Source organism: Lynx canadensis, chromosome C1 (genome assembly GCF_007474595.2).
Source record: "Lynx canadensis isolate LIC74 chromosome C1, mLynCan4.pri.v2, whole genome shotgun sequence".
Taxonomy (NCBI): Eukaryota; Metazoa; Chordata; class Mammalia; order Carnivora; family Felidae; genus Lynx; species Lynx canadensis.
In genome coordinates, this window is record NC_044310.1 from 101,895,409 (window position 1) to 101,909,994 (window position 14,586).

The 14,586-nt window shown below is 44.7% G+C and overlaps 1 protein-coding gene across 1 annotated transcript; it reads left to right on the forward strand.

Annotated features, from left to right (window-relative positions):
• Positions 1 to 6,014: 6,014 nt before the first annotated feature.
• LOC115521812 (3 beta-hydroxysteroid dehydrogenase/Delta 5-->4-isomerase) lies at positions 6,015 to 13,855 on the forward strand. Its single transcript, XM_030327263.2, has 4 exons — positions 6,015 to 6,119; positions 6,246 to 6,465; positions 10,293 to 10,457; positions 12,678 to 13,855. The coding sequence occupies exons 2-4, from the start codon at positions 6,321 to 6,323 to the stop codon at positions 13,487 to 13,489; spliced, it is 1,122 nt and encodes a 373-aa protein (XP_030183123.1). The 5' UTR covers positions 6,015 to 6,119; positions 6,246 to 6,320; the 3' UTR covers positions 13,490 to 13,855.
• The last annotated feature ends 731 nt before the right edge of the window (positions 13,856 to 14,586 follow it).

A 14,586-nucleotide genomic window follows, 5' to 3' on the forward strand; every position in this document is an offset into this window, starting at 1 on the left:
ACAGTGTACATAGGTGAAAGAATAAATAAATAGATTATCATGGAACAGAATAAAGAGCCCAGAAATAAATCCACATAAATATAGTCAACTGATCTTTGACAAAAGAGCAAAGATTGTCTCTTAAACAAATAGCGACAGAACAACTTGACATCCACATGAAAAAAAAAAAAAAGAATCTAGACACTGACTTTATACCTTTCACAGAAATGTTAACTCAAAACGGATCATAGACCTAAATGTAAAATACAAAACTAAAAAACTCTTGGAACATAACACAGGAGACAACCCAGGTGACTTTGGGTATGGCAATGGCTTTTTAGATACAACACCAAAGGCACAATCCATGAAAGAAATAATTGATAATGTGGACTTCATTAAAATTAAAAACTTCTTCTCTGAGAAAGAAATTGTCAAGAGAATAAGAAGACAAAATCCATATCTGATAAGGAATGTTATCCAAAATTTATAAAGAACTCTTTTCTGTACATATCACGTTTATCTATTTTACTTTTGAGAGAGAGAGAGAGTATGAGCAGGGAAGGGGCAGAGAAAGAGGGAGAGAGAATAAGTAGGCTCCATGCTGTCAGCACAGAGACCAGTGTGGAGTTCAAACTCACGTACCATGAGATCATGACCTGAGATGAAATCAAGAGTCAGATGTTTAACAGACTGAGTCACTCAGGCATCCCACAAAGAACCATTAAAAGTCAATAAGAACATGAATAACCTGGGGGCACCTGGGTGGCTCAGCTGGTTAGGAAACCGACTTCGGCTCAGATCATGATCTCATAGTTTGTGAGTTCGAGCCCCACGTCAGGCTCTGTGCTGACAGCTCAGAGCCTGGAGCCTGCTTCAGATTCTGTGTCTCCCCTTCTTTCTGTCCCCTCCCCTGCTCACACTCTGTGCCTCTCTGTCTCTCAATAATAAATAAACATTAAAAAAATTTTTTAAATTTAAAAAAAAGAACATGAATAACCTGATTTTAAAATGAGCAAAAGACCTGAACAGACACTTCACCAAAGAAGACATAGAGATAGCAAATAAGCATATGAAATGATGCTCCACATCATATGTCATTAGGGAGCTACAAATTAGAACAACAGGACACTACTTCATACTAATTACATTGGCAGAAAATCCCAACCACTGACAACACCAAATGTTGATGAGGACGTAGAGCAACAGGAATGCTCACCGTTAGTGGTAGGAATGCAAAATGACATAACCAATTTGGAAGGGAGTTTGGCAGTTTCTTATAAAACCAAATATACTCATACCATGAAACCCAGCAGTTGTGCTCCTTGGTTTGTACCCAAATAAGTAGAAAACTTACACACACACACACACACACACACACACAACCGCATGTGAATATCTGTAGGAGCTTTATTCATAATCAACAAAATTTGGGAGCAACCAAGATGTTCTTTAGTAGGTGAATGGATAAAATGAGGTACATCCACACAACGGAATATTGTTCAGAGCTAAAGAGAAATGGCTCACCAAGCCATGAATAGACATGGAGAAATCTTAAATGCATGTTACTAAGTGAAAGAAGCCAATCCAAAAGCGTGCCCATATTATTCCAACATGGCATTCTGAGAAAGGCAAAACTATAAACACAGTAGTAAAAAGGTCAGCGGTTGCCAAGCATTAGGGGAGAGGCAGGGATGGCTTAGGTGCAGCATAGAGAACTTTCAGTGAAACTGTTTCACTGAACTTTCAGAGAACTTTCAGTGAAACTGTTCTATATGATATTGGAATAGTAGAAGCATGTCACTATGCATTTGTCACAAGCCATGGAATGGATACCACCAAGAGTGAACTCTAATGTGAGTTATGGGCTAAGTGTTAACACAAGATGCAGCTTCACTGATTGTAACAAAGTTGCCACGCTGGTGCAGGATGTTGATAACGGACCAGGTATGCATGCACGTGTACATGGGAATTCTTTGTGCTTTCTGCTCCCTTTTGCCGTGATCTCAAACATGTCCTAAAAACAAAGTTTATTTTGGAAATTAAATGAGATAATACAGGTAGGTTCCACGTCTAAGGAGTTTGGAGGTCACAACTCCATCCTGACAACAGATGAAAAAGCTGAACAGACTGAAAAATCAAGAACTCTTCTTGGATCTGCAAGAGAGGGGAGCATACAAGGCAAATCGTTACCTCTGACACTGGAGACACAGACAGGTAAATCCAGGGAGGCACATTAATATGGGAAGCTTTCTAGTACATTTATTTCTGTGGTCACTGCTCTCTTCTATCTCCTTTCACCTGTTAGTCCATAAGGTTTTCAAAAGCATTAAGACATTTCAGAGTCCCTGATTGTTCATGTATGCTTTCATTCATTCATTCATTCATTCATTCAGCAAACATTAATTAAGTTCCTATTATGTGTTGGATATTGTGCTATTTCTTATAGGAACATAAAGATATATAAGGCATAGATACTTCATTCAGTTCAAACACTCAACAATTTTTGAACATCTACTATGTGCCATACACTGTGCTAGGTGTTAAGGATTCAGCAATGAAGGGAACAGCCCATTTTCAAAACAGTGTAACCACCACCACAACAAACTCTTGACCCCACTGGCTTTAACATGTTTTTAGTGAGATCTTCACAACTCCTTGAACAGGTGGGTTTGTCTGTTTGTCTGTCTGTCTGTTTGTTGTTTGGTGTGTGTGTGTGTGTGTGTGTGTGTGTGTGTGTGTGGTGGTACCATTGTTTTGTAGTCATTCTCTTAACTACTTTTGGACTCAATGCACTCCAATTGGATTTTCAGTACAACACACTCCAGGAGGACTTTCAACACAACTTAATAGAAATTGCTCTTACCAAGTTAATTATGAACTATATGTTGCCAAAACCAAAGGTCAATTCTTTTTGTCATTGCATTTGATGCCTTTGAAATATCCAGCATAACCGACCACACTTCCCCTCTTGAAACACTTTCTACACTTGACTTTCATAGTGGCATACCCTTCGAATTTTCTTCCTGCTTCACACCCCTCCTGTTCAGTTTCCTTAGCTGGCCCCTCCTCTTCTGTTCAACCTCTAAGTGTTGTTACGTCTGTCCCAGGATTCAGTTCTGCAGCTTTTCCTTTTATCCATGAATATGCTCTTTTCTATATTTCATCTAATCCTGTGACTTCAAATACTATTGTATGCTTCCATTTCCCAAATTTACCTCTATAGATGGCATAAGGAGTATAACTGTCCTAAAGTGATCCAGGAGTGGTGTGTAATAGCCCAAAAAGTGGGAGAACTCCAATTATTCATCAACTGGTCTATCAATAAACAAAATGTGGTATACGCATACAATGGAATAGTATTCAGCACCTAAAAAGAATGAAATACTGATACATGCCACGACAGAGATGAATCTCAAAAGTATATGATGCTAAGTAAAATAAGCCAGATGCAAAAGACCATATATTGCATGACTCCATTCATAGGATGTCCTGAAAAGGCAAATTTATAGAATCAGAAAGTCAATTCGAGGTTCCTAGAGCTGAAGAGTAGGAATGAGGAGTGGTTGCTAAAGGACACAATAGGTATTCTGGGGGTGATAGAATGGTTCCAAAACAGGACTGGGGTGATGGTTACACAAGCCCATAATTTTATTTAAAATAGTTGAATTATACACTTAAAACAAGTGGATTTTATGGCTTGTAAATTATATCTCAATAAAGCTGTTTGGAAATAAAAGAAATGTGATATTGTGGGACCCATCTGCCTTCCCCTTTATTTATTTCTTATTTTCTATAGAATTTATATTGGTTCCACTCAGAGACTCTAAAGTCTCGTCCTATTGGCTCTTTGGCTGAAAGCAATTTCCAGAAGACACTAGCTGACTTCTGCCAGCCTCCAACCCTCCCAACAGCTGGGGGAATGAATTCCCCGGTCCTGAAGGAGATGGGGATGTGCATGGTTCGCTTAGTACATCACTCTGCTAGGCAAAGAGGTATGATGCACCTTGGTGGCCTCAAGTAGGGCTCCACAGGTCTCGGCAACACCGAGGGCGTTTAGCTAGTGCCGACAGCTTCAGATACCAAGCTGCTACAACTCTGTGACTGCAGTCAACCTTCCCTAGGCAAATGTGTTTGCAGCACGAGGATTCAGTTCTCAAGTAAGAAGAGGAGAATGTCCACAACACAAGGAAAAAGAGAGACTCAGAGGAGGGTGTCAAACCCAATCATTGCAGGGCATTTCTCCCAATATCTTTTTTTTTAATGTTTTTTTTTTATTTATTTTTGAGACAGAGAGACACAGAGCACATGTGGCAGAGGGGCAGAGAGAGAGGGAGACATAGATTCAGAAGTGGGCTCCAGGCTCTGAGCTGTCAGCACAGAGCCCAGTGTGGGGCTCGAACCCACGAACTGTGAGATCGTGACCTGAGCCGAAGTTGGAGCGGAGGTTGGACGCTTAACCGACTGAGCCACCCAGGCACCCCACATTTCTCCCAACAACTTAAGAAAACATTCTCTTCAAGTGCATGTGCTGTTTTCACCAGGACCATATGCTGGACTTCAAAACAAGTTTCCATAAATATCTAAGAGTGAAAATCATACCACAATAGTATTAAATTAGATGTCAGTAAAAACAAGATATTTAGAAAATACCCAGTTTTAGAAATTAAACAACATACTTCAGAACAACTCATGTGTTAAAGAGGAAATCATAGATAAATTAGAAAATATTTTTACCTGAATGATGATAGAAATCTAATACATCAAAATTGTATGTGGCTGGCACAGTAAGTACTTACAGAGAAATTTGTTCTTTAAGTGACAATAGTCACACACAAAAAAGGGATAAAGTCAATAATCTAGCTCTGACCTTAAGAACCTTGAAAATCAAGAGTAAATTGAACCCAAGGCAAACAAAAGGGAACAAATAAATAAAAGAAACAGATGAAATAGAAAAGAGACAAACAATAGAGAAATACAACAGTAAATGAAATCCGCACAGAAAATTTAATTTCACATGGATTCTATATTTAAGTGTATATCCAGAACCATAAAGACTTTAGGAGAAAAAATGGGAGAGCATCTATCGTAACTAAAAATCAGAAAATCATTGCTTCTGGGGTAGATTGCAGGCAGGGTGGAAGGTGGGAATTGACTAGAAAGGGGCAAGAAAGAACTTTTCGAGGGTGAAGGAAATGTTCTGGAGGTTGTCTTGGGTAATGGTGACAGTGGTGTGTACATAATTGTCACGCTTCATTGAACTAACCCTTAAGATCTGGACGTTTTCATGCATGTAAATTACACCTCAATTTTTTAAAGTAGAGAAGAGGCAACGTCTTGAGGAGCTTTTGGTGGTGGTACTGGGGCATTTCTGGGGCGCAGGCTTCAAAAGCATCCATAGTATCTTGAGTTTAGGACTCTGCTAAGAGTGGTTTTGCAACCAAAATGTAGGCTTACCGCAAACGACCATAAGATCCACAGTGACCAGAGCTACGGATCCCTATTCTCATTATCCGGATCACAGAACTAGACAGCTACCACTAGATAGCTTCCCTTCAATGGTGATCTTCCCCCATAAACCCAGAGCTCTCCAAGGGGAAATCGAAATTGAGGTTCTGGATATGTGGGGTTGGAAAGAAAGTCATTTCCCATACAACTCGGTGTCTGGAGCTGCCACCAAATGCAAATGTCTACACTTTACAAGACAGTAACATTTCAAATGGCACTCTGAGAGAGGAGATAATGGACTATAGTAGATTTTCTCCCCAGATGTATTTGCTGCACAAGGCAAAAATTGCCATTGTGCTGGCAGATTTCTTCTCTTCATTTAAATCCACAGATTGTGCATCCCAGACAGCTGGCATGGACCACCGGATGTCTTGTTACAGGGAGGACCCAGCCTTTATCACACCGTGGCCCTGAAGCCTGATTCCTGTGCCTTGGAAGAATGAGAGCTATGTTAAAGGTCAGCACTTTTTAGGGAGGAGGGACCCTGCAGGAGGCATGAGCAATGGGTATGTGGTAAGAGTTCAAGGTGAACAGGCTGAGCCAGAAACAAGAGTGCATAAAACTCCAATCCTGCCTTTGGGACATAAGGGGACCAGAACCCAGGCTCTTTCAACTGGCTTCCAACCATCTAACAGGTTAGAGCTTTCTCATTTTCTTTCAACTATTCCCGGGCATGGGCGTTTTGCAGAAATAAAGTGGAGGGAACAAAATTTTTTTTGTAAACCTGTAACTACTTGATCTCTCTTTCTGGCCTTCTCCAGGATCACGCTGTAATCTAATCTGCTCCCCAGTGTTTCTGATTCCTGGAGAGTGCTTCTTGATACCCCGGTTTGACCATGGCTGGGTGGATCTGCCTTGTGACAGGGGCAGGAGGGTTTCTGGGTCAGAGAATCGTGCGTTTGTTGGTGGAGGAGAAGGACCTACAGGAGATCCGGGCACTGGACAAAGTCTTCAGCCCAGAATTGCGGGAGGAATTTTCTAGTAAGTGAACTTGGGTTCATGGGTGGGTAGCTCCATCTTAACCCCTGGGTACGTGTGGGGAGAGGGTGGTTGTCTAGCAAATCAAGGAAAGTGGTAGCTAAATCAAGGCTAATCCCGGGTCCAAAGTCATCGGAAAGGAAAACACAAGTGGTGTAGTGTAAGAGATACAAGGCTATCAGGAGACTGGGTCTGACTCTGATCCAGAACTGGAGAGGAATGACCGTAGGTCAGCCACTTTGGCCTCTAGGTCTCTTTTCTTCTCATTTATAAAATCATGTATCATTTCTCTCCCTTGTCAACAACTCTTTAATGTTCTGAAGATTTCAGACTTTGCAGCATCTGCAAAGGGCAAACGAGCACCATTAACCCAGAGACTCCAGCAGTGGGTCCCCATGCCTCTTGATTGTCCTGGTCCTTCTGTGGCTTCATTTAGCATTGCCAGTGAAGGTGAAATAAAAGGAAGTGAAGGTGAAGCTGAGTGTGTGTGTGTGTGTGTGTGTGTGAGAGAGAGAGAGAGAGACAGACAGACAGACAGAGACACAGAGAGACAGAGAGGGAGAGAGGTAGGGAGGACACACAGCGTGCAACGATGAAGCCAGAGACAGAGTGCGGATTCCTCTTGTGGATTCCCTGAACATCTCTTTTTACCTTTTGTCTCCACTCATCACCATGAGAAAAGTGGCTGCAGCATTTGCTGGACAACCTCACTGCTCTGCTCTTTTCCCAGATTGCTGACCCTGGAGCAAATGCAAAAGCTAGATTTATAAGACCTATTTCACCCCTCCAGATCCTCAAAACAACCCTGAGAGGAAGGTAGGAAAGGGGTCTCACCCCACAGGACGATGAGGAAATCGAGGTAAAGGTAAAGCAACTTACCGAGGCCCTCTGATTAATGGAAGGCAGGGCTCAGAGTAGAGCCTCATCGCAGAGGCCCCTGTCCCCCCTCCCCGCCCTCCCAGACAGTGCCCGTCACTCTCCTTGTCTTTCCTGTGCTCTGAATGTCTCAAATGTCCTATTTCCTCTACCTTCTGCCGCAATGGTGTCTCTGGTGAACACACAGGAACATACATGATCAACATCGACTGGGTGTAACTCTTATGTCTCAGCAATACTTACGGTCTGACAGCTGATGCCCCAAACAGGAGTCGTTTAACCTAGAGAAGCAGTCTCCCAGGGTGACAAGTCACGTGGTGTCAGAGACGGGCCGGGGCCTCTGTCAAGATCACAGGGGAGAAGACTTACAGTGGTTTTTCTGTGCCAGGCCCTGTGCTCGGTGTGCTACATGTGCCAGCTAGTTTGCTCCTCATGACATCCCTGTGGGATAGGTAATATCGTCCTCCTCTTTTTAGAGATGAGAAGGCAGGGCCGCCTGGGTGGCTCGGTCAGTTGAGCTTCCGACTCTGGTTTTAACTCAGGTCATGATCCCACAGTTTCATGGGTTTGAGCTTCCGCCTTGGACTCTGTGCTGCCAGCACAGAGCCTTCTTGGGACTGTCTCTCTCTCTCCCTCTCTCTCTGCTTCTCCCCCACTTGCGCTGTCTCTGTCTCTCTCAGAAGAAATAAATAAGCTTAAAAAAAAAAAAAAAAAGATGGGAAAGCAGGCACAGAAAGGCATCTTTGTCCTGTCAAGGCTGCTATAACAATACACCATAGGCCGGGTGGCTTAAACCCAATTTATTTCTCACAATTCCGGGGGCTAGAAGCCCAAGAGCAAAGCAGGAGCTCTCTTCCTGGCTCATAGCCTGTGCCATCTTGCCATGTTATCACATCGTACAAAGGGGGAGGGATCTCTCTCTGGGATCTTTTATCAGAATACTGATCCCATTCATAAGGGTTAAACCCCCATGACCCGATCGCCTTCCGAAGGCCCTATCTCCTAATACCATCGCGGTGGCATTAGGATCTCAACGCTTGAATGTGGGAGGACACCAACATTCAGTCCATACACAGCCAAGGCTAAGGTGTTCAGGGTCCCACAGCTGAAAAATAGCAAAGCTGAAACTGAACCCAGAAGGTCTAGCTTCAGCGGCTGTGCTTTTAACCACTAGTTTGTCTAGTAGCTTCTCTTAGGTCTCCCTACAGCGCAGCCCGCACCGCATAAGCAACTGTCTATTCAGTCTAGCAAAATACTTCTCAAGTTCACAGAGCCTCGGAGAGGGCGCGAGCTGTGCCGCTCCCACCAACACGGCCGCAGCGCCCTCTGCTGGTGTCTCTGCGCCCCTCCAAGCTAATAGGGCAAGAGCCCTTTCTTCTGGCTTTGGGCCTCTCCCCCCTCAACTTGTCAATTCCTCGGAGCCAGCCTGTGGAAGTCAGCAGCAAAGAAGAGGCAGAGGAAAGGAGGGGGAAAGGCAGAAGTGGAGACACAAAATTCCCACTGATCACCAGCAGCTTTTCCTCTGCTTTCTTCCTCTTCGGGGAGTCTTGGAGTTGCCTGAAAAGGGAAGGGGCGGGAGGAGGTGTCGCAGAGCAAATTTGGCAGAGGCTTAAGCAGAGCAGATGGTTCCTCCAAGTTGTAACCCAGGAAGGAAATTTCTCAGCCCTGAGTTTTTCACTCTGAATTTCTCTCTCTCACTGTTCTCTGGTCTCCATTGCCAATTTCAGTTAAGTTGCCTTATCCTTTAAATACACACATACACACATATGTATATACATAGACTTATCCTTAATCTGCCTCAGGAAAAAAAAAGTGCTAATCCTGCATTTGGGTGACAGGGGGAAGAGAGCAAAGCTTGAAGGCAGCGGGCAGGCTTGAGTCTTCACTAGAAGTGTGACTTAGACCTGCCCCTTAACCTGCCTCAGCCTCAGTTTCCTTGCCTGTATAGTGGAAATCAGAGTATCTTTGTCATGAGATAGCTGTGAAGGAAAAAACCAGACAACTGTACAAGTTGTGTACAAAGGAGAAAGCACAAAGTAAATGTGGGCAATTTACCCAAACTATATGCAGTGCCATGTTTATCCCATGGGTTTATCCATTGCCCTTGGCTAGATGGTCAGAATGCTAGTTCCTTGGCAGCTGAGTCATTTGCAGCAACGATACCTGCTTTAGATGATATCTGACAAAGCGTTCCCTGTCAATGGCTCCACTATCCTGGTCACCCAAGCAGGAAATACTCAGGCTAACATTGACTCTAACAAAACCTCTTCCTCTTAGCCTATCTCCAATAAGAACCAGGACCTGTCTGGGTAAGGTCTGGAAAGTCAACCCTGCCTATCTCTCCCTGACCCTACTCCCTCTGTGGGAGCCCTGGTTCCAGTCCGTCTCATCTGAAGTTTGGTGCAGACATTCTGATTCATCTCTCGAATGCCCTGCTCTCTTTTAGATGTACCACACCAATCCATTTTATATACCGCAGCTGGGGTTACCTTCCTACACCACCACTCTGTTGGCTTCTTTCTCTTCTTGTTCCAAACCCGTGCATGATTCCTTATTCCCTACAGAATTAAATTCCAATTCTTTCCTCATAAGAGGAGGAGCGGATATAAATCCATTCTTCATAATCACCCTACTCTCCTTAATGAATTTTATGAATTTCCCATGAATCACTTTAATAATTTTTGTCCCAGGTGCAGTTGATCCCTCACTGCTCAAATTCCTTTTTTTTTTTTTTTTGGAATAAAATGGGGTGGAAACAGATGTTTGCTCTATCCCAATAAATGTTACACATCCTGATTTCTGTGCCTTTGTTTACTTGTTCCTTCTGTGGATTTGCCCCCTATCCCCACTCTCCCCTCAATGTACCTGTCCTTGAGACCTGGGTAAATGCCACCTGTATCAGGAAACTTCCAGATCCCAAAAGACTTCCAATGACCTGACTCATGTTCACCCAGAGCTCCAGAGCAAGATCAAGCTGACCATTCTGGAAGGAGACATTCTGGATGAACAGTGCTTGAAGAAGGCCTGCCAGGACACCTCAGTCATCATCCACACCGCCTGTATCATTGACTTCATGGATGTTATTCACCGAGAAACCATCATGAATGTCAATCTGAAGGGTACAGTACCCCAGGGAGGATATGGGATGATGTGGGCAAGTGAGGCTCAGAAAACAGAACAGGAGGGGAGGGGAAGCACCCATCCCTGAGCACCTGCTGAGCCCGTGCCAACTGCTTTTTCTTATCACCACTGAGAGATGCAAGGCTGTTATCCCCAGTTTTTAGATGAGGAAACCAGGGCTGAGAAGGGCTAAGTAACTTGTCAAGCCCCCTGAGTAGGAGAGCTAGAATTTACACCCACACCTGTGTGTCTCCAAAGGCCACACAAGCTCTTCTTACTGTAGCTCTACTCAAACATCGACTCCATTCCGACCTTAAACTCTTGCTATCCAACCACCTCCTACCTCCCCTGGGCTAGAATCAGACCTTACAAGTGCCTCCCTGGTCATCATTTCAGCCCTTCTGTGTGCCTCTAAGTTGGCGGTCACCCAGTGAGGCCGAGACCAAAGAGCTCTGTGATATGAAGGGCCCCCATGTCCGTTATGAGCGATGGGCCGTAGCTCTGGGCCAGTTTCCTTCAGGCAGGACTCCTGTGCAGGATCGCCAAGCATAATGAGAATACCTAGCACCTTCCTGCTTACCTCAGAGAAGGATTCCTCTCAAGAGACCTAGCAAAGCAAGTTCACAGCAGTCTGACAGGACAGAATTACCCAGCACTGGCCTTCCCGTGATATTTCTTAATGGTACCAGCCTTCCCTTATCCATAATAGTACTTCTTCAGCTCACTGCTGGGTCTCCTATTAAAAGGTAGTTTCTAGCCAGGTGCGCAAAGTACACCCTTCTTAGATCCTCATCCCTTAAATGCCTGGCTGGTGGCTCTTTCTGATTTATGGCTTTCCAATCTACTTTAGATCCAGACACATTTGTTTAAGGGATTAGTGTAAATCCCTTATTAGCCTGGCACGTGATATTATCCTTCCGATCCCTGGATGCAGTTCCTCTAGGACCAGAGCACTCCAATCCCCAATCCTATCTGGCTTCTATGCCCTGCTCTACAAAGTTAGTCATTAGTCTACTCAGAGGCTCCTTTTCTAAAGCAACTCATGGCTTTAGGATCTCCAGCCTAAAGAAGCACAATCTCAAAAAAGACCCTTTCTCATTTCTACTTAGCTACACCCTCACCACTCCCACGCTGCAAGGAGGGTGCTATATTACCCAACTTTTCCTTTTTAGCCCCTCTCTCCTAACTCCTGCTCTCCAGGGCTCACAACAAGAGGGGATTTGAAATCACTGACAAGTGTTAGCAGTATCAGTGAATTAAAACCAATGTCACTCCCAGGTTTAGAAAATACTTCATAGGAATGGTCATTTCCCCCTTTGCAGATAAATTAGCCTGTAATTCTCTCAGCCTCTAGATTTGATTTTTTTTTTAAATAAGGCTGTCTCTCTAGAAAATCAAATTGCACAAAGACCTTGAAGGGTATTTTTTTAATAGAAAGAAAGAACGAAAGAACGAAAGAACGAAAAGGAAGGAAGGAAGGAAGGAAGGAAGGAAGGAAGGAAGGAAGGAAAAGAAAAACGATGCTTTGCCGGGGAAATTCCTTCCTTATGGGAATGATGCCTGCGTCACCTCCCCCAGCCAGAGGGATTCTGCAAGATCCTCCTGGTATAGGTATTAACCAGCAGAGGGCACACTCCTCTTTCCCGTTCTCCACCAGGCTGCCCAGAGAGAGCCGGTGCTGGCTCAGGAATGCCAAGGAAAAGGAAGGTTTATCACGTCCGCTTTTCAGACCTGGGTCAAAGAAGTCACAGCCAGAATTAGGAGTGGCCTTTGTAAGGATTACTCAGTCAGGATTAGGTAAAATTCTAGTCCATATTCTGAGAGTATGGCCTCCTAATAACGTTATACTTAAAATAACCTGTTTTTAATGAAGTGGGAGGGATAAGTGATCATTTTTGTAATGTCTTTACTCAACAAAACATAAAATGGCAACCCTCTGTCCTTTTCCAAAATTAAAAGTACACACACAGGTCCAGGAAATCCAAAAGCCTACAAATTCTTGCTCTCCAGAACCCAAATGTTGGTTTGTTTTCATTTTTGCAGTTTTGCATTTTATCTATGGCTATAGCATAGTCAGATCTTAGCCAGAGACACAGAGGAGTACACTCCTGATCTACAATAACTACCTCACTTGTGGGTTAGGGGGTGGACATGGTCCGTGGGCATGGCTGGCCCTGTGAGTTATTTGTTGACACTGACTGCATGTTCCCCATGGGCAGGTACCCAGCTCCTTTTGGAAGCCTGTGTCCAGGCGAGTGTGCCAAACTTCATCTATACCAGCACCATAGAGGTGGCTGGGCCCAACTCCTACAGGGAGATCATCCAGAACGGCCACGAAGACGAACATCTCGAATCCACATGGTCCGCTTCGTATCCATGCAGCAAAAAACTTGCGGAGAAAGCTGTGCTGGCTGCTAATGGGTGGGCTCTTAAAAATGGTGGCACCTTGCACACTTGTGCCTTAAGGCCCATGTATATCTACGGGGAAGGAAGCGTATTCCTTTATAACCATATATACAAGGCCCTGAAGAACAATGGGATCATCAAACAGAGCAGCAAATTCTCCATAGTCAACCCTGTCTATGTAGGCAACGTGGCCTGGGCTCACATTCTGGCCTCAAGGGCCCTACAGGACCCCAAGAAGGCCCCCAGAGTTGGAGGACAGTTCTATTATATCTCAGATGACACACCTCACCAAAGCTATGATAACCTCAATTACAGTTTGAGCAAAGAATGGGGCTTCTCCCTTGAGTCCAGAATGAGCCTTCCTCTATTTCTGGAGTACTGGCTTGCCTTCCTGCTGGAAATAGTGAGCTTCCTACTCAGTCCAATTTACAAATACCAACCCCCCTTTAACCGCCACCTGGTGACATTGTTAAATAGCGTGTTTACCTTCTCCTATAAGAAAGCTCAGCGGGACCTGGGGTATGAGCCAGTCTTCAGCTGGGAGGAAGCAAAGCAAAAGACCATGGAGTGGATTGGCTCCATAGTGAAAGAGCACAAGAAGTCCCTAAAAACAAAGACTCACTGATCTGGGGGTGCCAAGGACGTAGAGGGAGGTCTTTCAGGCTCTCCCGCTCTGGCTTCCCACAGAAAGAAACAAGGGCACAAGCCTGGGTCCTACTGCCTCCCATTTCCAAGATGGCCACCTTCCTTTACAAGATGGTAACCCTTCCCTGTCCCTGGCCGAACCAGAAGCTCTCTGTCCTACCCACACTACAGAGGACAGACGAAAGCCTCCGATGCCGATTCTGAGCTATTCGGGCCTGTTTCACTAAACAGTTTTGCCTATCGGTTCCGTTTCCTTTTGTTACGTGTGAAACATTTCTTAACTTTTAAAAATTCCGATTCCTACACACAGCTCAATGAAAAGAGTAATAAATGCTTTAATGCCTAATCTGGAGGACGCTGTGGTTGACATGGACACACACCTTCCTCCTTTCCCTTCCATGTCCAGGTATCACTACGTCCTTTTTAGGAAGGTAGCATGGAACGGAGGTGGGCAGAAGTGTTTGGAAGCGGGGGAAATCAAGATCGACTTAACCAGTATGTTTCGGCATATATCACTGCATTAATCCCTCTCCAGAAAACTAGGAGGTAGGGATTAGTACTTCTTTTTATTGACAAGGAAACCCGATCATCATGACCACCAACTGCTAAGTGACCAGGCCACTTAACCCAGACAGACTGACTTGACAGCCCCTGTCCACCGACTCATGAAGCCTGAACTGCCTAAAATTTGCAGTCGAACAGGGGTGGTGCGGAGGGGTTTGTCAGCGGTGCAACAGAGCCCTGGAGTGTGCTTCTTGGGAGAGCCCGGCTCCTCTGGGCCACCTCCTTCTCACCCAGCTTGTGCAGGAGACTCCCTAGGACCCAGAAGAACCCTTGAGGGGCATCTTGAGAGTTCGCAAGCCCTTGCCAGGTGGCCTGGGTAGGGAAAGGAGAAGCTGAGATGTGGCCAGCCTCTACTGCCAATGCCAGTTTCCTTAGCCCCCAGGACGTACGTGGGCCACACTGGCAATTCAAAGCCGCTATCTAACCTTTCAAATCATGCAATGAAACCATACCATGGGTTCTCGGGAAAGTAAAGGGAACAGATATGATGAACTCCCCTAAAACTTCATCTCC